Raw genomic sequence first — 23,541 nt, 5'->3', positions numbered from 1 at the left:
GAAACAGCGGAGTAGTCTAGGTTACTTACTGGGAAGAGGTAGAGAAGTGATGGTCTCAGTAGTGGTGTGGCATGGCCAGAGCAAACAAGGAAGTAAATTTAAGGGAAAAAAACCAAAGTTTTTCACTTTTAAGATAATATAATAAAAGGAAAGATTTTATTATAGGAATTATAGGAATTTTGAGAATAGATACTTACCATAAAAGAAATAGAAGAATGTTCCCTGTTTGTAAGGCTAGTTATAGCCTTGACATGTTATATTTTTCCTTTAAAAATTTAGAAATAAAGGTACATGAGATTACTTCAGATTGCAGAAAAAAATTAAAAAATAATTTTGGAAAAGTCAACATTGAAATTAGATGAATTAAGAGTTGAAGGAAAAAGCAGAAAAGACTAGGTACCCCTTCTGTATTTTTAAATGTTTAAAAGTTTGTTTTTAACTTTTTTCTTATTTAATACAATTTATTTTTTCCAAGATGGTAAAGATAGTTTTTAACATTCATTTTTTATAAGATTGAGTTCCAAGGTTTTCTCCCTTCCTCCTTTCCTTCCTCCCTTCCCAAGACATCAAGTAATCTGATATAGGTTATATATGTACAATCATGTTAAACATATTTCCACATTAATCATGTTGTGAAAGAAGAATCACAAAAGGGAAAAACCACAAGAAAGAACAAAAGTGAAAATAGAGAAAAGTGAAAAGAGAAAAAACTTTTCTAGAGTGGATAGCATTTTCCATCCTGAGTCTTTTGGAATTGTTTTGGATCATTGTATTTCTGAAAAGAGCTAACTATCACAGTTCTTCATTGTACATTGTTGTTGTTACTGTTTATAATATTTAGTTCTGCTCATTCATTCACCATCAGTTCATTTAAATCTTTCCAGGTTTTTTTTTGATATCCACCTACTCACCTTGTTTAGTTATTTTCCAATTTATGGGCATTCTCTCCAATTCTAATTCTTTGCTGTCCTAAAAAGATCTGCTGTAATTAAATATTTTTGTACATGTGATTCTTTTTCCCCTTTTTTTGATTTCCTTGGGATGCAGACTTGGTAGTTTCCATGGTATACATTGATTGCTTTAATCTCCTGGATTTGCTGGATCAAAGGGTATACATAATTTTATAGTCCTTTGTGCATAGTTCCAAATTGCTCTCTAGAATGATTGGCTTCATAACTCCAACAGCAAGCTTTGGTGTTCCAGTTTTTCCACATCTCCAACATTTATCATTTTCCCTTTCTGCCATATTAGCCAATCTGAGAGATGATCACAAGAGTTATTTTACTTTGCATTTCTCTAACCAGTTGAGATTTTTAGAGCATTTTTTTCATTCCCCTATAGGAAACTTTGATTTCTTCATCAGACAACTGCCCATTCATCCTTTGACCATTTATCAGTTGGGGAATGGGTCCTTTTAAATTTGAGTTGGTTCTTTATATATTTGAAAAATGAAATCTTTATCAGAAACAATTACTATAAAATTATTTATCTTCCTGTTTTCCTTCTAATGTTGGTTGTGTTTTTTGTGCAAAAACTTTCTAATATAATCAAAGTCATCCATTTTCTATTTCATAATGTTCTCTTGTTTGGTCATAAATTCGCTCTCCTAATTTGCGTATGATATCTCCTTTATGTCTAAATCTTGTATTTCAACCTTATATTGTTATAGGGTGTGAAAATTGGTCCTATGCCTAGTTTGGACCTATAGTTTTCCCAATCGTTTTTGTCAAATAGTGAGTTCTTATCCCAAGTTTATAAATAGGTAGATTTCTATAGTGATTCACTACTGTGAGTTATCTACTATTCTATTCCACAGATCCACCATTCTATTTCTTAACCAGTACCATATAATTTTAATGATTGCCAATGTTACAATGTAGTTTTAGATCTGATATGATTAGCCCACCTTCCTTTGCATCCCCCCCCATTAATTCCCTTGATATTCTTGATTTTTTTTTGTTCTTTCAGATGAATTTTATTAATTTTTTCTAACTCTGTAAAATTAGTTTATAGAAGTTTAATTGGTGTGGTACTGAATAATTGATTAATTTAAGTAAAATTGTCATTTTTATTTTATTAGCTTGGACTATCCATGAACCAGTGATGTTTTCCTAGGTGTTTAGATCTGACTTTATTTGTGTGAAATGTGTTTTGTAATACAGGTTCAAATAGTTCTTGGTTTTGTCTTGGTGGATTGATTTCCAAATATTTTATATTTTATACAATTTTTTTGAGAGAGTTCTTGTATTTTTTTAAAAAAACATTTTATTTATTTATTTATTTTTCCAACTACATGCAATAGTACTTTTCAACAGTCATTTTTCCTTAACTTCTTTCTTGTTTATTTTGTGGTTACATTTTTCTAGTTCTTGAGAGAGGGAGGTTGAAGTTCCTCACTAGAATAGTTTTACTGTCAGTTTTGAATTTTACATTTTTCTCCTTCCCTTCCCTTCCTCTGCCCCAGTAGAAAGCAAACTAATAAAGGCTAAACATGTATAATCATGCTAAACATAGATCCATGTTAATCATGTTGTGAAAGAAAAATCAAATCAAAATGGGGGAAAATATTAGAAAAAACATTTCATATGTGTATATATATATATATATATATATATATATATATATATATATATATATGGAGAGAGAGAGAGAGAGGTTAACTTTTAAAAATTGAAGGTTTAGTTTGTATTTAAATTCTCTAAATATGGATGATATTTTCCAGCACAAGTCTCTTAGAATTGTTTTTGTATTGTGCTGTTGAAATATATAAGTCCATCATAGTTGATCATCACCTAATGTTGTTATTAGTTATGTACAATTTTCTTCTGGTGCTACTCACTTCACTCAGCATCAGTTCATCTGAGTCTTTCCAGACTATTCTGAAGTCCTGTCCCTCATGATTTCTTACAGAATGATAGTATTCCATCGCATTCATATACCACAATTTGTTTATTCCCCAATTGATAGATATCCCCTTAATTTCCAATTCTTTGCCACTATGGAAAGAGCTGTTATAAATATTTTTGTACATGTGAATTTTTTGCTCTTTCTTGTGATCTCTTTGGGATACAGTCTTAGTATGGGTATTGCTGGACCAAAGGGTTTGCAAAGTTTTGTTGCCTCTGGGTGATTTTCAAATTGGTTTCCAGAAAGGCTGGATTAGTTCACAACTCCACCAACAATGCATTAGTGTCCCTGTTTTCCTACATCCTCTCCATGCTGTAATTATTTTAAGTGGAGTTTCTCTTTTTGTGTCTTGCTGCTGGACTTTGTTGGTAATATATAGAAATTCTGATGATTTCTTCCAGTTTATTTTATATCTTACAACTTTGCTAAAGTTGTTAATTATTTCAAGTAGTTTTTTTATTAATTCTCTTAAGTACATCATATCATCTGCAAAAGAGTGATTGTTTTGTTTCCTGTTTTCCTATTTTAATTCTTTCAATGTCCTTTTCTTTTCTCATTGCTAAAGCTAAGGTTTTTTCCTAAAACCAACTCTGAGTTTTATTTGTTAAGTAGATTTCTTATTTTCAATTTTTAATCTCTCCTTTGATTTTTTTGGTATTTAATTGGAGATTTTTAATTTTTTTTTCTAGTTTTTTTTAATTGCTTTCCCATTCTTTCATCTGCTTTTTCACCATTTCTTCATGTAAGCATTTAGAGATAAAAAATTTCCCCTATGGGCATCTTTGACTCTATTCTGTAAATTCTGGTATTTTTTTCATTATTAGCGTTCTCTGATGAAATTATTATTTCTATGATTCTTTGCTCACTTATTCTTTAGGGTTATGTTATTTAGTTTCCAGTTAATTTTTAGTCTATCTTTTCATGACTCTTTATATTACATGTAATTTTTATTGCATCATGATCTGAGGATGCCTTTAATATTTCTGTCTTTCCGTATTTGATTGTGAAATTTTTATGACATAATACATAGTTAGAATTGGTATAGAAGTCATATACTGTTGAGAAAAAAAGATATATTCCTTTCTTTACCCATTCAGTATTTTCCAGATGTCTGACTTTTAATTTTTCTATTATCTCGCTTTTCTAAAATTCTGATCACTTCCTTAACTTCTTTCTTGTTTATTTTGTGGTTAGATTTTTCTACCTTTTTTTTTTTTTTTTTTTTTTTAAGGATTTTTGCAAGGCAAATTGGGGTTAAGTAGCTTGCCCAAGGCCACACAGCTGGGTAATTAATTAAGTATCTGAGTTTGGATTTGAACTCAGGTACTCCTGATTCCAGGGCTGGCACTCTATCCACGCGCTCTATACACTGCGCCACCTAGCCACCCCCTGATTTATCTACTTCTTGAGAGAGGGAGGTTGAGGTTCCTCAGTAGATTAGTTTTACTGTCAGTTTCTTCCTGTAGCTCATTTAACTTCTCCTCTAAGAATTTGGATGCTATCCAACTTGGTGCGTATTGTTATTATTTCATTTTTTGTGATACCTTTTAGTACATGGTAGTTTTTTCCTTATTTTTTTTTAAATTAGATTTTGTTTTTGCTCTTTTGTCTGAAATCAAGATTGCTACCCTAGCTTTTTTATTTCAGCTGAAGCACAATATATTCTGCTCAGTCTTTTGCCTTTACTCTGTATCTCTCTGCTTTATGCATGTTTTTTTGTAAACAAAATTGCAGTATTGTTTTTTATTCTCTCTGCTTTCTGTTTCTGTTTTATGGAAGAGTTCATCCCGTTTGCATTCACAGTTGGTTACTAACTCTGTATATACCTCCATCCTTTATTTCCCTTGTTTGCACTTTTGTCTCTTCTTTGCCCAATCTCTCCTCACAGTGTTTTGCTCAGTGTGCTCTTCCGTCTATCAGTCCCTTTCTGTTTTCTTTCCCCTTTACCACTCCATTTCTTTCCTCTCTTCTGTCTTCCCTTCATTAATCACCTGTTTCCCTTTTATTTCTCCTTTCTCCTTCCTAATTCCCTGTAGGATAAGATGCATTTCTATACCTGAGTGTATATATATTATTTGGCCTTTGAACCAAATCTGATGAGAACAAGATTCAGGTAATTCTCCCTCCCTCCCTCCCTCTTTTCCCTTTATAGTAATAGATCCTTTGTGCCTTTGCATGTGATGCATTTTACCCTATTTTGCCTCTCCCTTTCTTATTTTTCTAATACATTCATTTTTTTCCATGTCCTAATTTTGTATATCATCACATCAAAATCAAATTATGCCTGTCCCCTCTAAGTATACTTTTTTATATAAATTATAGTTTTCAAGAGTTAAAAGTTTCATGTTATAAGTATCCTGCCTACAAGGGCAGATTAATCTTATTGAGTAACATTTTCTTTTTTCTTTTCTGTTTATCTTTTTTATGCATCTCTTTAGACTTTTGTTTGAAGATCAGATTTTCTTTCCAACTCTGGTCTTTTCTTCAGGAAAGTTTAAAACTCACCTTTTTCATTGAATGTCCATATTTTCCCCTGAAGGATTATGCTCAGTTTTGTTGCATAGTTGATTCTTGGTTGTAATCCAAGTTCCTTTGCCCCCCCCCCCCCAAATATCATATCCCAGATCCTATGATCTTTTAATGTTGAATCTGCTAAGTCCTGTGTAATCTTGACTGGGGCTCTTAGCATTTGAATTGTTACTGGCTGCCTGCATAGTTTCTCATTATCTGATTCTGGAATTTGACTATAATATTCCTTAGAATTTTCATTTTGGTATCTCTTTAAGGAGTTGATTGCTGGATTCTTTAAATAACTTTTACTTTCTGGTTCTAGAATATCAGAGCAGCTTTCTTTGATAATTTATTGAAAGATGTTTTCTAGGCTCTCTATTTTTTTTTATCATGACTTTCAGGTAGTCCAATAATTTTTTTTTTAAGTTTTTGCAAGGCAATGGGGTTAAGTGCCTTGCCCAAGTTCCACACAGCTAGGTCATTATTAAGTGTCTGAGACTGGATTTGAACCTAGGTACTCCTGACTCCGGGGCCGGTGCTTTATCCACTGCACCACCTAGCCACCCCAGTCTTTTTTTTTTTTTTAGGTTTTCCAATAATTCTTAAAATATCTCTCTTGGATCTATTTTCCAGGTCACTTGTGTTTTCAATAAGGTATTTTACATTTTCTTCTATTCTTTTGATTTTGTTTGACCGATTCTTGTTATTTCAGAATTAATAGCTTTTACTTGCCCAATTCTAATTTTTATGGAATTATTTTCTTCAGTTAACTTTTCTATCTTATTTTCCTTTTGACAGATTGTTTTTTAAAGGAGTGTTTTTCTTCAATGGCTTCCCCCCCATTTAATCAGTTGTATTTTTTAAGCAGTCTTTTCTTCAGTTAATTTTTGTGTTTCCTTTTTCAAACTCTTGACTTTTGTATACTTATTTCTTTGCCCAGCTTTTCTACTTGATTTTTAAAATTCTTTTTGAGGCTTTTCAGGAGGACTTTTTGATCTTGAGACCAATTCATATTCCATGCTGGAGCTTCACATATAGGCATTTTTGCCACTGCTTTCCTCTTTTGAAGTGGCATTTTGTTCTTTCTTGTTACCATATTAGCTTTCTATGATCAGGGCTTCCCCCGCCCCCTGTTTCTTAGTCATTTTTTTTTTTTAACCTAATTTGTGGTTTTTAAAATAAAGCTCTGTTTCAGAGGCAGAGAGAAGGCACTTGCCTAAGCTTCTTGTGCTGGAGACTAGGTGCCTGCTCACTTTCTGTGCCAGGGCCTCAGGTGCAGCTAGCTTGCCCAGTGTACTGGGCTTAGTTATACACAGCCTAGTCATACCAGCTGTGCTGGGATTCTGGGGCTCACATTATGTCTTCTAGGCTAGAGCTGAAACTCCCACAACAGTCTTGTTATGCTGCTGCCCTGCAGAACTGGGAACTAAAAACTTCAGTTACTGATCTGTGCTGTGACTTTAGAGCCTGTGGCTGGCTTTCCTGCATCATCCTTTGTTAGACTGTGCTCCCCTTTCACCTGAGTGAGACAAACCTTTATTGAAGTCATTCCAAGATATCTAAAAGTTGTTCCACTCTGTCCTTTTTTGGGTTTTGTTCTGAAATCTGTTTAGAACCTTGATTTAATGTTACTGCTGAGGGGATCTTCTCCAACCTATTTGACTAATTTTTATTTTTTAAGGAATAGTTTTCTTCAGTTAATTTTTGTGTTCCCTGTTCTAAGCTATTGACTGTACAATAACTCATTTCTTTTCCAATTTTTCTTCTACCTCACTTATTTGATTTTTAAAATTCTTTTTTGAGCTCTTCCAAAGCTTTCTGAACTTAAGACTAATTCATATTCCCCTTTGAAGCTTTACATATAAGCATTTTGACATAGTTGTCCTCTTCTGAATTTGTGTTTTGATCTTCCTCCTCACCCAAGGAGTTTTCTATGATCAGGGCTCTTTCTGTTTTTTGTTCAATTTTTTACCTATTTTGTGGCTTTCAAAGTTGAGGTCTCATCCTGGGAACAGGAGACACTGTTCTAAGCTTCTTGCACTGGAGGTTAGGGGTCTGTTTACTAGTTTTCTGGGGCCTCCTGGTCTTATGTCTTGCCTACTGCTGGGTTGGCCCAACTTAGTTGTGCTTGTTGTTCTGGGGTTCTCAGGCTGGTAGTTTGCCTTCTTCACTGCTTCTGAAGGTCTCACAGCTGGCGAACTGTTCCACTGACCTGAGGCAGGATTGAAGGACCTTGGGGAATTGATCTGTACTGTGGCTAAAAGACTCCTCCCATAGGCTTGCCCAGATATGGTCTACATTGGGCTGCACTCCCACTTATCCCAAGAGAGTAAGACCTTTCCTAAATTCCTTCTGTGTTACCTTGAGCTCTTGTAGATTGTGTTGCTCCAGAATCTGTTTAGAAGGTTGATCTAATTTTGTTTCTAGGGGAAACTTGGGAAAGACTCAGGCAATTTTCTGACTTCTCTCTACCATTTTGGCAGTATTTAATTTTTAAATAAAAGTCCTATTTAAAGAAACAGGATCAAGTTTTGTGCAAGCAGTTGAATTATAGCCAAAACTTGGAATTTTAGAACATTTATATCTTGGTCTTCTAAAATTTGTAAATACATTAAATTGACTTGTTTTCATGTTTTGAAACTTCATAGTATTACTTATAAGTGTATATGCTTAATTTAAATTTATTTGAATATATATTAAAAACCTGTAATTTTATCTTTAGCCAAAATTGAGCATTTTCAGTCTGACATGTATAATTGTAGACTGTTTCTGTTATGTATGATAAATCAAGATTCTTTTTTTGGTTTGTTTTATTTGGATGACTGACATGGAAACGAAATTTTAGAGTTGAAAGACACCCTAGAAATCATCTAGTCTAATTCCATCTTTATATGGATGAAGCAACTGACTCAGAGATCAAATAATATAAGCTATAATATTTAGTTCAGCAAACCTCTTAAGTTTCTACTATGTGGAAGGGACTAAGATTACAAAAATAAAGCTATATTACTGCTTTCAGTGAGCTTAATATCTAGAAGGGGAATGAGATGGATACAAATATGTTGAGTTCAATTTTGGAGCTATTGAATTATAGGATATGGTACAACATTCAGGTAAATATGTCCAAAATTTGTTGGAAATAGTAAGCTGGAGTTCATGGATGAATTTAGAACAGAGATAAATTTGGGAGTCATTTACTAAAAGGTGATCATTGAAATGACAGGAATGGATGAGATTGCCAAGGAAAGATATATAGAAAGAAGAAATCTGTATAGAATGAAGAAGTCTGTGGACAAAAACTTGTGAGATACTGCCACTAATGGGGCAGTAAGAGCTATTAGCAAAGAAGGAGAATTATCAGAGAGAACAGTGTCATGGAAGACCGGGAAAGAAAAATATCAAGAAGAGGTGTTAATTTCAACTGTTTAAAAAAATTCTGGAAGATAATGATGTAGAGAAAAAAATAGAATTTGAGAACAATTTTAGTATAATAGGTGGATGAAAGACATTTTGAAAGAGATTGGGAGTTGGTAAAAAAAATATAGTCACGAAGTATAAATTCTCTTTCACCTTTAACAGTGAAGGTAAAGTCAGAGTATAGGAGCATGGAATAGATGAAGATAGGATATTCTGTTTATGGGAAAGTGATATTTGATTTGTTTGTTTCTTTTAAGATTGGGAGATTTAACACATGTATTTATTTTTAGGGGAAAGAGCCACTGTTAATTTTGATGGACGAATGAATAAACAACTATTAAGCATTTACTATATACCATGCCTTGTCTTAAATATTCTATTCGAATCTAAAAAGATAAATCGTCCTTGGGCTCTGGGTGTTCATTCTGTAATACAAATAAAAGAAAGTTTAGCCCCTGAGCTGATGGAAGTCCTAAGGGTTCATTTAGGTCTAATGGCAAGGCCCAAGATGGTACTTGATCAAAGATCTGATGACATGCTTTCATGGTTTAGGTAGATATTGAGATATGTTAAATCCCAAAGGATCAGGAGGCAGTGACAGGAAAGATGGCAAAGCCTGATATTCATCCAACTCATTGCAAAGAAGAGAGTCTCTTCTTATCCAGGCTTTGTGAATAGTTATGCAGTGCAGATATTTGTTCTGGTTGGCTCTGACTTGTAAAGAAAAGGAAGGAAAGGAAATACTTGTCCATCCATTTTCTCTCCTGGATCCCTTATACCCTTTTTGCATATATTCCTGCTTAAGATGACCTCATTTTAAAATTTTAATTTAATTTTTTTGTTACAGTTTAAATTCCAAACTTCCTCTCTCCCTCCCCACTCCAAACTAGAAAAGGCCACATTTGACACTGATAGATAGAACTATTTCTTGATTCATAGGAATATTGCAGATTGCTTTTCAGTTTTCCCCTCAGTTTTTACCAAATAGTGAATTCTTATGCTAGAAGCTTAAATTTTTATCAGACACAAAATTACTCTAATAATATGTCTATTCTGTTCCATTACTCCACCTTTTTGTTTATTTATTTTAGGTTTGTTTGTTTTCTTTTCTTTTTTGCAAGGCAAATGGGGTTAAATGGCTTGCCCAAGGCCACACAGCTAGGTAATTATTAAGTGTTTGAGACCGGATTTGAACCCAGGTACTCCTGACTCCAAGGCTGATGCTTTATCCACTACACCACCTAGCTGCCCCCACCTTTTTATTTTATTAACCAGTACTAGATAGTTTTGATAATTGCTATACTTTATAATACAGTTAGGGATCTGGTACTGCTAGACTTCCTTTACATTTTTTTTCATTAATTCCTTTCATATTCTTGACCTTTTTGTCTTACAAATGAATTATTTTGTTAATTTTTTTTTAGCTGTATAAAATGACTTTTTGCTAATTTAATTGGAGTGTGATTGAATAAGTAGATCCATTTAGGTAGAATTCAGATTTTTATTTTATTGATTGCCCACCTATGAACAATATTTTTCCAATTATTTAAATCTAACTTTATTTGTACAAAAGTGTTTTATAATAATATTCGTACAGTTCCTGGGTCTTTCTTGGCAGATATGCATACATATATATATATACACACACACATACATACATACACATACATACATACACATACATACATACATACATACATACACACACTCTCACTCCCTGGTATTTTAGGCTGCTACAGGTATTTTAAGTGATGTATCTTTTACTATTCCAGGGTTTTGTTGGTTATATAGTAATTCTGATGATTTATGTAATTTTATTTTATATCCTGTTCCATTGCTAAAATTGTTTCCACTAACTTATTAGTTGAATCTGTAGGATTTTATAAGTATTTTGTTACCTCATTGCCCATTCTGATTCCTTGAATTTATTTTTCTTCTCTTATGGTTATTGCTAACATTTTTAATACAATATTGAATAATGTTGGTGATATTTGGTGTCCTTGTTTTTTCCTGATCTTATTGGGAAGGCTTCTAGCTTATCCCTGTTACTAATAATGCTTGCTGATGGTTTTAGGATATGCTTCTTTTCATTATAAGGAAAAATCCTTTTATACTCATGCTTTCAAGTGTTTTTTAATAGGAATGAGTGTTGCAATTTGTTGAAAACTTTTTCTGTATGTACTGATATAGTAAAATGACTCTTGCTATCTTTGTTAGGATATAATCAGTTATGTTACTGCTTTTCCTTATATTAAACTATCCATATGTTCCTGGTGTAAATTTTACTCGGTCATAATGATTAATCTTTGTAATACATTGTTTTAGCCTACTAGCTAATATTCTAGTTAGGATTTTTGCATCCATATTCCTTACATGTTGGTTTATATTTTCCTTTTCTCCATTTTTTGCTCTTCCTGGTTTAGGTTTCAGCCCAATATGTGTTTCATAAAAAGAGTTTGGTAGGACACTTTTTTTGCTTATTATTCCAAATAATTTATTTAATATTGAAGTTGTTTGATCCTTGATTATTTGATAGAATTGCTTGTAAATCCATCTGATTCTGATGCTTTTTTAATTAGGCAAACTGATTTATGGCCTGTGTTTCTTTTTTTTCTTAAATAGGTTTATTCAAATATTATTTCCTATTCTGTTAATCTAGGCAGTTTATAATTTTTAAATATTCTCCCATTTCATTTAAATTGTTAAATTCATTTATATATTTCATGACCTTATACCATACCTTTCTAATATTGGAGGTATAATTAACCTCATATGTGGTTATTTTTTGTGTGTATGTGCACACGTATACATGTATGTGTATGTGCAAAAGCATTATCGAGAATGTTGTAGTGAATCAAGAAGAGATGAATAAAATGGTTTAAAAGCATACATTTAGGTAACTTAAACTTCTGAACTCATTTAAGTGGTTTTTTGCCTAAAGTGTGGTTGGTTAAGGGAAGGGAAAACCTGAATTGAAGTTGGCCTTTTGTCATTGTCCCCTGGTTGGTTTCTTTGGATTGATTGTTATCATTTGGTTTGTAAGTTCAGCAACCTTAGAAAACATTGAAATAGATTTGTCTCAGCTAACTTTAATCCTGTGGATGGTAGTATTAGAGCTAACAACATTTAAGTTTTGTTCATATCATCAGTACAATCATGGTGATTTTCAAGGACTCTGCTTGCAGGACAGACACTTTGACAGTTTCAAGCAGGCAAGTTGTTTGGTATGATTTGAATATGGTTCATCTGAGATTAATTTAAGTGTTTGGGAGTGTCCCAAGATCAGCAGATTTACTGCCATAGTTTTTAAGCCAGACTTCTTAGTAGGCCAAATTCTAGGGGTTGTTGATGGTGAAGGTATGCTAATGAAATCTTGGATGCATGAAGTAAGAATATGAAGTAAGTGTTCTCAAATTTGGTCTCAGAGAAAAGTTGTGAAAATATATATATATATACCTCTCTCCCTTCATTGCAGGGGGGAAATGTTGTGGATCACTGCAGATCTTGGCAGACTGAGGTCCTTTTTTTTTTCTTTTTTAATCTTTGTTACAAGGGATGGCTCACTAGATTTAGAGGAACTTAAATTCAAGAATGAATATGATATAAACTGTCAATAAAAATAAATTTTAAAGAGAAGTGGTTTGTTCTCATGCTTTTTGTATTGAAAAGATAACTTCATTATTTGTCAGGAAATTGTAATTTAGTAACATAAAACTGTCTTTCAGGAAGATTTAATAGGTATGAGTAAGCAGAGTCTTTCAAATACAGGAAGAAACTGAGGAATATATAATATTGATAATATCTGGTCAGTTTTCTGCCTTATCCTGCTTGAGAAATTATATTCCCACAGAACTATTTAAGTGAGTAAATAATTATAGAAATTCCATCCATTTTCCTTTCTTAACAGAATCGAATCCTCTGGGTTGATGAAAACAATCTGACTGCTCATGTGGAAGCTGGTATAACAGGCCAGGAGCTAGAGAGACAGGTATAGTACCTTTTTTTAAAAAACAATCACTTTTATTTTTTTCAATCAGCAAAAATCTGTTCTCCCAATTTGAGAATGAAAAAAAAGCATGTATATGTTACAAACATATGCAGTTCAGCAAAATAAATTTATGTATCTCATTCTGCTGTCTGAGTCCTTAACATTTCTATCAGGAGGTAAAAAGCATTCTTCCTCATTAATTCGTTGGAATCATGATTCTTCTTTATATCTTTCAAAATTATTTTTCTTTATAATATTGTTGTCTTTGTATAAATTGTTCTTTTGGTTCTGTTCACTTTGTTTCAGTTCAATTAAGTTTCCTCAGAGTTCTTTGAAACCATCCATCCCCTTCATCCTCTCTTACTACACAATGGTATTCTAACAGCTATAATCTGTTCATCCATTCCCCAGTGGATGAACTTTCCTTCATGTTCCTACTCTTTGAAAACCAACTCAAAAAAAGCTGCAAGTATTTTGTATATCCCTAGAGTTTGTTTTTCTTAAGACTAATCCTTCCCTAAATCATCCTTTGTGATCCCCCTTTTTTATTCTCTTTCTCTCCTGTTTCCTTGTCAAATGAAATATATTTCTTCTCTCTCTTTGGTGTGTACACTTTTGACCAGTTCAACTGAGAGCAAGGTTGAAGTGTCAGCTGCTTCCTCCATCTCCATCTCCTTCCCCTTATTTTTATATATTTTTATATATGTGTACCTTCTTTGTGAAGTAATTTTCTCTAATTTTCCTTTTTCTTTTTCTTCCCTGCCTCTTCCCCTTCCTTTCCACTCCTTCTTTATGGTCATCAAAATTATAAACAAAACAGAATCACTCCTAGTTTTCAGTCTAATTAGACTCCTTTTATGACCTTGATGATGACAGGGTTCAGAAGGGACATATATCATTTCTTCTTAATAGAATGTAAGTATTTTATCTTGGATCAGTGCCTTAGCTTATTCCCTCATTTTTACCATTTTTATTTCTCTTGATTCCTGTATTTGAACTTTGGAATTTTTACAGTTATTCTTTTCATCAGGAATACTGATACATTACCAATACAGTAATTTTTGAATGCAAAGGATGACCTTTCATGTCTCTGATTTTATCTCTTTTATGATATCATTTGATATAGTATTTTAACCTTTCCCAGTTTTCATTTTTTTAAAAAGGTTAAAATTTAAATTCACAGAATGCATTTCCTTGAAACTTAAGTGACATTTTCCTAGTCTAGAAACTTGAGCTATTTTATCTACTAGCTTATTTTCTTAAATGCCAGTGTTGAACTTTCTTTTTTTAAGTAGGCCATAATATCCCGTCTCCAGCAACTTTTGATTGTACTTGATATTCTACATTAGACTTTAATGTTCTTCATTTTCAACTTCAAGGTTCACCCTTTAATTTTTAGGAGCTTAAGCTAAATTTTCAGGAGTTATTTCTTCTAGAAAATTTTAAATGGCAGGATAATAGCTTGGCAGCATAAATTTCAATTTATCCCAAGATTTTCATGTATAAAGTTCATTGCTTTTGATACATGTAAGAAATGTGAATATAACGCTTAACATTATAAATTACAAGTTTTCGAGATGAATTTGGAAGTTTACTTTATCTAAAGACTTTGCTAAATCTTGATTAATTTTATTGAATTGGGTGATAATAACAATAATGTCCAGCATTTATGTGGTGCTTTATATATGTATGTATCACACACACACACGGTTTTTCCCCAGGAAGAATTTTGCTATTAAGGTCATATAATTTTCCTTTGTTTAGGACCCCCCCCCCCAAATTCAATGTTATGTTCTCTTGGAGTATTGTAAATCTAATGTATGTATATCAGTATGTCATCCAAATTTTTATTAGGGACTATTATTCTATGGCTGAATTATCGTAACTCAGTTTTTGCTCTCAGCACTGCTGCTTGAATCACTTTTTTTTAAGCACAATCAGGCTACATTCAGCTCCATTGGCTTCCCACCTGTTACTTCTAGAATGAAGAATAAAACCATCTCTTCAGCCCTTTACAATCTTACCCTGCTTCCTATTTAAATGCTTCCAAACCAGATTTCTCCACCCAGATGTAGCCACAGGTCCAACCTCCTTGCACCTGACCATCATTTTACTGGGGAAAACAATTAAGATATCATAAGATAATTTAGGCATAACATAATTTAATCTTTCCTTTATTCTAGTACATATACCAAGTTATCTGGTGACAACATTCTCTTTTAGAAAAGAAAATTTGATTAACTTAAAAAAATCAATCAATTGGCATTTATTAAACTCCTTCTATATTCCTAGGCATTGTGCTAAGAATCCAGAAACTCTTTAGGAGCTTACATTCTGATGGGGAAAACAAGTTTAGATAGATAGATAGATAGATAGATTAAATACTATTGTTGAATCATTTACTCATGTCCAACTCTTGGTTACCTGATTTGGAATTTTGTTGACAAAGCGACTGGAATGGTGTGCCATTTCCTTCTCCAGTTCATTTTACAGATGAGAAACCAGGCCAACAGGATTAAGTGACTTATTCAGGATCACATAGCTAGTTAGTGTCTGCGGTTGAATTTGAACTCAGGTCTTCTTGACTGCAGGTTCAGCACTCTATCTACTGTACCACCTAACTACCCCTAAAGAAATATTAATAAAAATAAAATAAATAAATCCAAAGAAACTAAATACACATTTAGGAGAGATTACTCAAGCAATTAGGGGGATCTGAAAAAATGTTGTTAAAAGTGTTTCATCCACTTTTTGTTATTCATGACATTCAGAGAGTAATGATTTTTGCATTTTTTCCCTCTGTTTTCTGGATCAGTTGTTTTTATTGTTTTCAGATACCTTATATTTTTCTTTTTTATGTTACATTTTCTTTTTTTAAGCCTGTTGATTTTGTTTTCTTATTTATTATTATCTCATGAAGTCATTGACTTCCTCTGAGTTCATTATTTTCAGGAAGTATGTTGCTGGGACAAGGTATTGCACCATTTGTGCCAAATTGTTAATTCCCTTTCCAATTCTTTCTTCTGTAGTTCTCATTTCTTTTCCATTTTTTGCCTTAAGCATTCATGCATAAATGCATTTTTAAACTCTTGTTTCATCTCTTCCAGGAATTCTTGGCAAAACACAAGCTCTGATTCTTTGCTTATAGAAATTTTAGTCGTTTTCGTCTTTGGTGTTTTGAACTTCTCTGTCACCATATTATAGCCTTATTTTTTTCTCACCATGTTGTGACCTTTTTTTCTTTACTTATTCCTCCAGCCTACTTCTTGATTTAGGACTTCAGGAAGGGCTGGACTCAGCCACCCTTTTAGAGGGATGGTCTGAGCTGGTCCGGTTACTGCTTTCTTGGGGTATTGAGTGTTGTGTTACTCCAGGACCATAGAGGAATCTGCAAGCAGTCAGTGCTTCCCAAATGCTTTGTTCCAAGGCAAAATTTGATTGATACTTCTATGGTCTGAGTTCTGTGAATTCTTATCCTTGGTTTTGGAGTGCAACAAGTAAATGCTACTGGATTCAGACCTTCTCAGTCAGTTAGGAAGTTTTCTGGGCTCCCCTTTAGTCTGGGATTCCCATCCTGGTATTGTGTAGCATGGGCTAGATGCTGAAACTGAAATAGTACTCTATCCCTGGACTGCTTCTTTGTTGATATGCCACTTAGAATTTCCCTCCCTGAGAATGACATCTATGTGTACAGATTGCCTTCTCAGTTTGTCCTGGATCTGGTAGCCCTATGTAATGGGTGGTGGCAAAACTGCACTAGTTCCTATTGCAGAGCCCCAGTGTGGGTCTCAGATCACTCCTTACCCTGGTGTATAACTTTTCCTTGGTGCTCCAGTGATCTAGTCCCTAGTGCCAGCAGCTATCTGTCTTCGTTTGTTAATCTGGATCAGGCAAAGGACTCACTTTGATTTTTTTTTTTAATTTTCCTATTAGATTTTAGTTTGGTACATTTTTCTAGATCTGTTTAGAGGATTGTGTATTGGAATTAAGTGCATTGCTTCCACCATTTTAACCCCCCTCCTTCTCCTTCCCCTTTCTCTCTTTTTCCTATCATACTACTCTCTATTCTAACTTCCTTCCTCTATTTAGGTACCTCTGATATTCTATGAAATTTTAGTTCCTCTTGTCCTCTGCCTTCCAGGAATTGATTTTGAGCTCGGAATATAAGCATTGATAATATATCACTCTTAAGAGGATCATAATAAATTTTATACTAGTTTTATGTAAGTAGAAAATTGTGTTAAATAGAAAACCAATACACAGTCATGTGGAAAAAAATTAAATTATGTTGATGGACTACCTTTACTTTTTACAGGTCAGGCATCTCTTTAAGGTATTTATATATGTGAATAGTGAAGAGTCCTATATAAGTTCTAAGAATTGTCTAGTTAATGAAGAATTGTATGTACCAGATGATTTCTTTTCCAGATGTTTTTTCCTAGGAACAAAATTGGAAAAGATAAATTGTTTGCAATACTGGCTTGCAAAATCTAATAAATTATTTTTAACCTGATTGATGCTTTAAGTTCTAGATTATGCTGTCTGTTGTATAGTTAAGTTCATGTGTTATAGCTGATATATTCTACAACTCTGCATGACTTATTTGAAAAATAGGAAGAGTTACTTAACTGGACTATTATCAAATTGATCCATACAGATTGATGGTCTTGAGTATAGTAGATAGTTGATACTGCAGATGGTGATGTCTGTACATTTGACATGGGACTACTGAGACTCTAAAATTATTTCAGTGGGATTGCTTTGATTTTGATGCAGTTTAAGGGCATCTATTCAACCTCAGGTGTGGTACAGATGGCAAAGCCAAACTAATATAGAAAAATGAGAAACAAGTCACTATTTAACGTACAGGAATGCATGATCTGCATCACAAGTAGATAATGATATTGCATACAGGAAACCTGGCCAGATGGCTGTACATTAAAACACATCACTCCTTGAGAAAATTAAGTACAGGCAATTTGCTCAAATTTTCTGCAGACTTGCTACATATCACATTAAAGTAGAGAGAATGAGAGATTAAGTACTTTATTTATTGGAAGCATTTAGGTGAAGTTGGCAGTTATTTAAACATAATTTTTTTTCCATATGTGTTTAAATTGTACCTTAACAAACAAAGAGAATCTTGGATTTAAAATGAAAGGGAGGAAAGAATAGGGAGAGAGGAAGGAAAAATTTTAGTTGATACAATAGAAACTATGAGGATATTTTAGTATTGTATTTTTCTTCAGATTTGTTTCCTTATTTGATGTCAATATGATTCAAATAGTAAAATGAGTTCTTTTTTGTTTTTCTACTTAGATGTTAAAAAATAAAAAAAATGAGATTCAATTTTTCAAGTGGGCAGCCTTAATGCATTGATTATATTATAAAACTAACCTGTTTTAACTAATGTAATCTTACTTTTGTATTCTTCAGCTTAAAGAAAGTGGCTATTGTACAGGTCATGAACCAGATTCCCAAGAATTCAGCACTGTGGGAGGATGGGTATCAACTCGAGCATCAGGCATGAAAAAAAACATCTATGGCAATATTGAAGATTTGGTAAATTTTTTATTTATATTACCTGTTTCATTAATATATGTGAAAGAATCTTAAAAAAACATGGAACTGCATAGTGAGGAGGTCTTAATGTAGCCTTTCTAAATGAAAGCAACACAGCTTTTGATTTTGAAACCAGCTTTGGCTTTGGGTTAGCTCGCCCACCTTTCAGGGATTCTTATTGTTTGCATTAATAAAAATATTTCCTTAAGAGAATTTTACTTTTGAAATAATTTCAAAACTATTATAAAAGCTCAATCTCCAGATTTAAAAATATTTTTTCAGCATTCCCTCTAAAAAAAAAAGGGAAGAATTGTTTTCTGATTTTATGAAATGAAATCTTTCTGGGCAAAACTAATATCTCAGATTGAATTCAATTAATTATTGTGATACTTCCAGCATAACTTGTTCATTTCCATTATTTTTACTTTATTGACTTTGTTAACTTTTGAAATTATAGAGCTTGTAATTTTTAAGATTATGAGGTGGTGCCTTTTGGCAAACTTTGCCTGCATCTAATAGTGCAATCCTTAAATTGCAAAGTTTTTAGCAGTTAATTTATTTCCTATGAGGAGCAAATAGTCCATTGGATTTTTTCTGTAAATCTTTATTCCTATATTTACATTAACCTTAAAACTATATATCTTAAATAAATTAACTGTATTATTGCATTTTTTTTTAAAGGAAATGTATCCCTCTTGTCTCCCCTGTTTGGAATTGAATCAAACACAGAAAGTTCCATTTTACAGAAAGGCCAAATTATTTTTGTTGCTATGTGCTAGATACAACTTTAGAACTAAGTAAGTTAGTATTCCTAAAGCATATAATTTGTTTTTATCGTTTGTTATTTTGAGATACTTAAGAATTATATAAATGTTACCCAAACAGCTTAAAGTAGTATTAATGTGCAGCATAATTATTAAATTTTATTGTTAACTTCAAAAAATGCATTTTCTTTGTATCATATGCCTTAGAAGGTATTAAAATTAAATATAGTTGTTATATTTTTATTTCTTTTCTGTACTTCAGTTGTGGTATCCTTTGTTTGACCTTTGCGATTACAGTTGAACATGAGAGAAAATTAGAGTTTATTTTCTTTATGTTTCCATATATAATGGAAACATAAAGAAAATAAACTTTCTAGAGTTAATCAAAGTGCATATTTTCAGTCCGTCCTGAAATCTGTTCCTTCATTACCAACATGCTGAACATCTCTAGCTGCATTTAGCATCTCAAATCTAACATGCCCAAGAAAAGACATTATCTTCAGACCTTCCCAACTCTTCTCTATTTCTTTTCAGGGCAACATGATCTTCTAATAATCCAGGTTTATGACCTCAACTTTATCCTTGATTCTTCCTTTTCACCTACTCCTTGCAACCAATCATTTGAAAAGTCTTGTTGATTTTCCTCATATTATATCTGTCCCTGTGATAAGATTTAGGGATTTCAGGGAACACAAAAACCTTAAAATTCGATCTAACTACAGAATTCATTGATAGTGTTACAAACTGTGGATGGAACTCTTGTAGCCAAAAAAGGATAAAAGATGCATTCAGTTTTTGTTTCATTGCCATCCTGGGTCTCTTCTTTGACCTTGTTTGGAGAAGTAAGTAAGCCTTATACATAATGTTGTTAAATTACAAGTAATCAACTTGGTCCAGGCAATCAATTGATTCTGAACAGACTGCAAGATGTTAGGGAACTTTGGGATTTTCTCTTGTGGTACCTCCAGTAAGGTAACCTTTGAATGCTCTTGTTAAGGAGTCAATTAAGTTTAAACACAACAATTGGTAAAATTCCTCTGGAATCAATGTTTGCATTCATGAATATTTGTCAATCACTCCAACTTTACCTTCTCCTTTAGGTGAAAAAGCCAAACCCCTGCTAATCCAGCCCCTTATCACTTCTTACCTGAGTGAATGTAGTAGCTTTCTAATGGGTTTTTCCTCCTTTGCTTTTTGCTTCCAATATAGCAAATGCAATTATTGTCTTGAAGCACAGACTTGACAATGTCCTTGTTGCCTCTAGAACAAAATTCAAATTCCTCAGCCTGCACTTAAAGTCTGCTTCAGTCTAATTTTTTTAATTTATACTTTTTTAAATTTAATATTTTTATTCTCATTTTATACAAATTTTTTTTTACATTAATAAAATATACTTGTTTACAAGTAAACAAATTCCCCCCCCCCATGAATATAGATAGACTTGCTTGGGCGAAAAAGTAAGGGGAGAGAAAAAAAATTAAAATTAAAAAAAATAATAGTAATAATTGTAGGTATGGCCAGGTGGTGCAATGGACAAAGCACCAGCCCTGGAGCCACGAGCACCTGAGTCCATATGCAGCCTCCTAAACCCAACAATCACCCAGCCATGTGACATGCAAGTCACTAGATCCCCACTGCCCTGCAAAAACCAAAAAGAAGAAAAAAAACCAACAAAAAAACCCGACCCAAAATAAAATAAAATAGTAATAATAGTAGGGGTAGCTGGATGGCAGACAGAGCATTGGCCCTTGAGCCAGGAGCACCTGGGTTCGAATCTGACCCCAGACACCCAAAGATCACCCTGCTATGTGGCCCCAGGCAGGCCACCCAGCCCCACTTGCCCTGTACCCTCCCCCAAATAATAATAACAAAAGATGTGCTTCAGTCTTTGTTCCAACACCATCAACTCTGTCCTGGGTGGATCACATTCTTTATGATAAGTCCATCACAAAAGTTAGTTCCATATTTTTCCAAGGTTGCCATTGCTGATCGCAAACTCCCTCCTTTCTTATTTCTCCACTACCATGTACTATATTTTCTCTCTCCTTTCACTCTGACTCTGCTATAGGGTCGCTGAGTAGTGCAGCAGACAGATCCCTGGTCCTGGGGCCAAGAAGCCCTGAGCCCCCATACCACCCCTTAGGCCCAGAATCCACCTGGCCCTATGGTCCTGGGCAGGCCATCAAATCCCAGCCCCTTGCAAGAAGTCAGAAAGAAAATGTGTTATATCTGACCACTGTCCCCCCATGGTCCATCCTCTCCTCCTTTATTCACATCCCCTCTCCTTCCCCCTGCTCCCCCCTCCTTCTTACTCCAGTTGTCTATACCCCATTGAGTATATTTGCTGTTTCCTCTCCTAGCCATCTCTGATGAGAGCAAAGGTTCCCTCATTCCCCCTTGCCTCCCCCCTTCCATATCATTGCAATAGCTCATTGTAATAAAAAAAAATCTTATTATGTGAAATATCTTGGCCTATTCCCCCTCTCCTTTTTCTTTCTCCCATTCCATTCCCCTTTTTTTCCTATTGACTCCATTTTTACACCATATTTTATCTTTGAATTCAGCTTTCTCCTGTGCTTCAACTATAAAAGCTCCCTCTACCTGCTCTATTAACTTGAGATGGTTCATATGAATATTATCAGTATCATTATTCTATACATGCAGTTCATCCTCATTAAGTCCCTCATATTTCCCCCCTCTCCTCCAATCTCCGTGCTTCATCTGAGTCCGGTATCTGAAGATCAAACCTTCTGTTCAGCTCTGGGCATTCCAAAAGGAACCTTTGAAATTCCCCTGGTTCATTGAAAGTCCATCTTTTTCCCTGGAAGAGGACATTCAGCCTTGCTGGGTAGTTCATTCTTGGCTGCATTCTAAGCTCTCTTGCCTTCCGGTATATTGTATTCCAAGCCCTACGAGCTTCCAATGTAGTTGCTGCTAAGTCCTGTGTGATCCTGACTGCAGCTCCACGATATTTGAACTGTGTCCTTCTGGTTGCTTGTAATATTTTCTCTTTGACTTGGGAGTTCTGGAACTTGGCTATAATATTCCTGGGGGTTGGTTTTTTGGGATCTCTTTCTCTGGGGGATCGGTGGATTCTCTCCATTTCTATTTTGCCCTCTGCTTCTAGAATATCAGGGCAATTTTCCTGTAGTAATTCTTTGAAAACGATGTCAAGGCTCTTTTCCTGATCATGACTTTCAGGTATTCCAATAATTTTCAAATTATCTTTCCTAAGTCTGTTTTCCATATCAGTTGTTTTTTCAATGAGATATTTCACATTTTCTTCTAATTTTTCATTTTTTTGGTTTTGAAGTATTGATTCCTGATTTCTGGTAAATTCATCAATCTCCCTGAATTCTATTCTTTGTCTGAAGGATTTGTTCTCCTCAGAGAGTTTTCTTATCTCTTTTTCCATCTGACCAATTTTGCTTTTTAAAGCATTCTTCTCCTCAATAACTTTTTGAACTGTTTTATCCATTTGACCTAAGCTGGTTTTTAGCATGCTATTTTCTTTAGCATTTTTTTGGATTTCCTTGACTAAGCTGCTGACATCATTTTCATGTTTTTCCTGCATCTCTCTCCTTTCTTTTCACAGTTTTTCTTCCAACTCCCTCATTTGATTTTCAAAGTCTTTTTTGAGCTCTGTCATAGCCTGAGCCCAATTTCTGTTTTTCTTGGAGTCTTTAGATGCAGGAGCTTGTGCTTCCTCATCTTCAGACTGAGTATTTTGATCCTTCTTGGGCTCATTTGCAAAATATTTCTCAATGGTCTTCCTCTTGTTTCTTTGTTCATTTTCCCAGCCTAAGCCTGTTTTTTGGGGGTGCTTCCTGAGCTTTTGGGACACTCCCACAAGGGTCTTAGTGTGTGATGCTCTGTCTTCCCTCCTGGTCTGTGAATGACCATAAGTGCCCCCCTCTGCCACGGGGCTGAGGTGGGGGGGGCCTAGACTTGGATCAGGATCTGAATGTGGTCAGAGCCCCAGAGTCCTGTTCCAGGGGCAGAGGACAGAGCTCTGCAGTCTCTCTTCACTCCCCTCCCTCAGCTCAATGGGCTCATGCCCTGGGGGCTCCTGCTTACAGGCTCCACCTACTTCTGTTTCCTGGTCTGGGAGAAAGACCAAGCTGCTGGCTGTGTGCCCTGAGGGCTGGGCTCCACGTGCTCCTCTGGCAGAGGTCCCCTGCTGTTCCCCCACTTTGTGCAGGTGCTCCTCAGGGTGCAGCTCAGGAGACTCCCCCGCTGCTGTGAGCCACGGCTCCCAGCGCCCTGGGGCTGCCTCCCGGAGGCTGACGGTCTTTGGCTTTGGTGGGCCACCCTTCTGGCAGGCCGCCCCTCCCACCCCGGGGAGCAGAGCCTTTCTGCTCTTTTCCAGGTTACCTTGAGTAGGAGAACTGC

General features: G+C 34.5%; 1 protein-coding gene across 3 annotated transcripts in view; it reads left to right on the top strand.

Annotated features, from left to right (window-relative positions):
• Nucleotides 1-23,541, top strand: part of AGPS (alkylglycerone phosphate synthase) — a 156,582-nt gene that overhangs the window by 55,369 nt on the left and 77,672 nt on the right. For all 3 annotated transcript variants that reach the window (XM_074215634.1, XM_074215632.1, XM_074215633.1), the window contains exons 8-9: nt 12,743-12,823; nt 18,260-18,385. In XM_074215634.1, coding sequence (XP_074071735.1) covers nt 12,743-12,823; nt 18,260-18,385 — 207 coding nt within the window. The remainder of the gene's footprint in view (nt 1-12,742; nt 12,824-18,259; nt 18,386-23,541) is intronic.

The sequence above is a fragment of the Macrotis lagotis genome, chromosome 1 (assembly GCF_037893015.1).
Source record: "Macrotis lagotis isolate mMagLag1 chromosome 1, bilby.v1.9.chrom.fasta, whole genome shotgun sequence".
Classification (NCBI taxonomy): Eukaryota; Metazoa; Chordata; class Mammalia; order Peramelemorphia; family Peramelidae; genus Macrotis; species Macrotis lagotis.
This window is presented reverse-complemented; position numbering and strand designations above follow the sequence as displayed.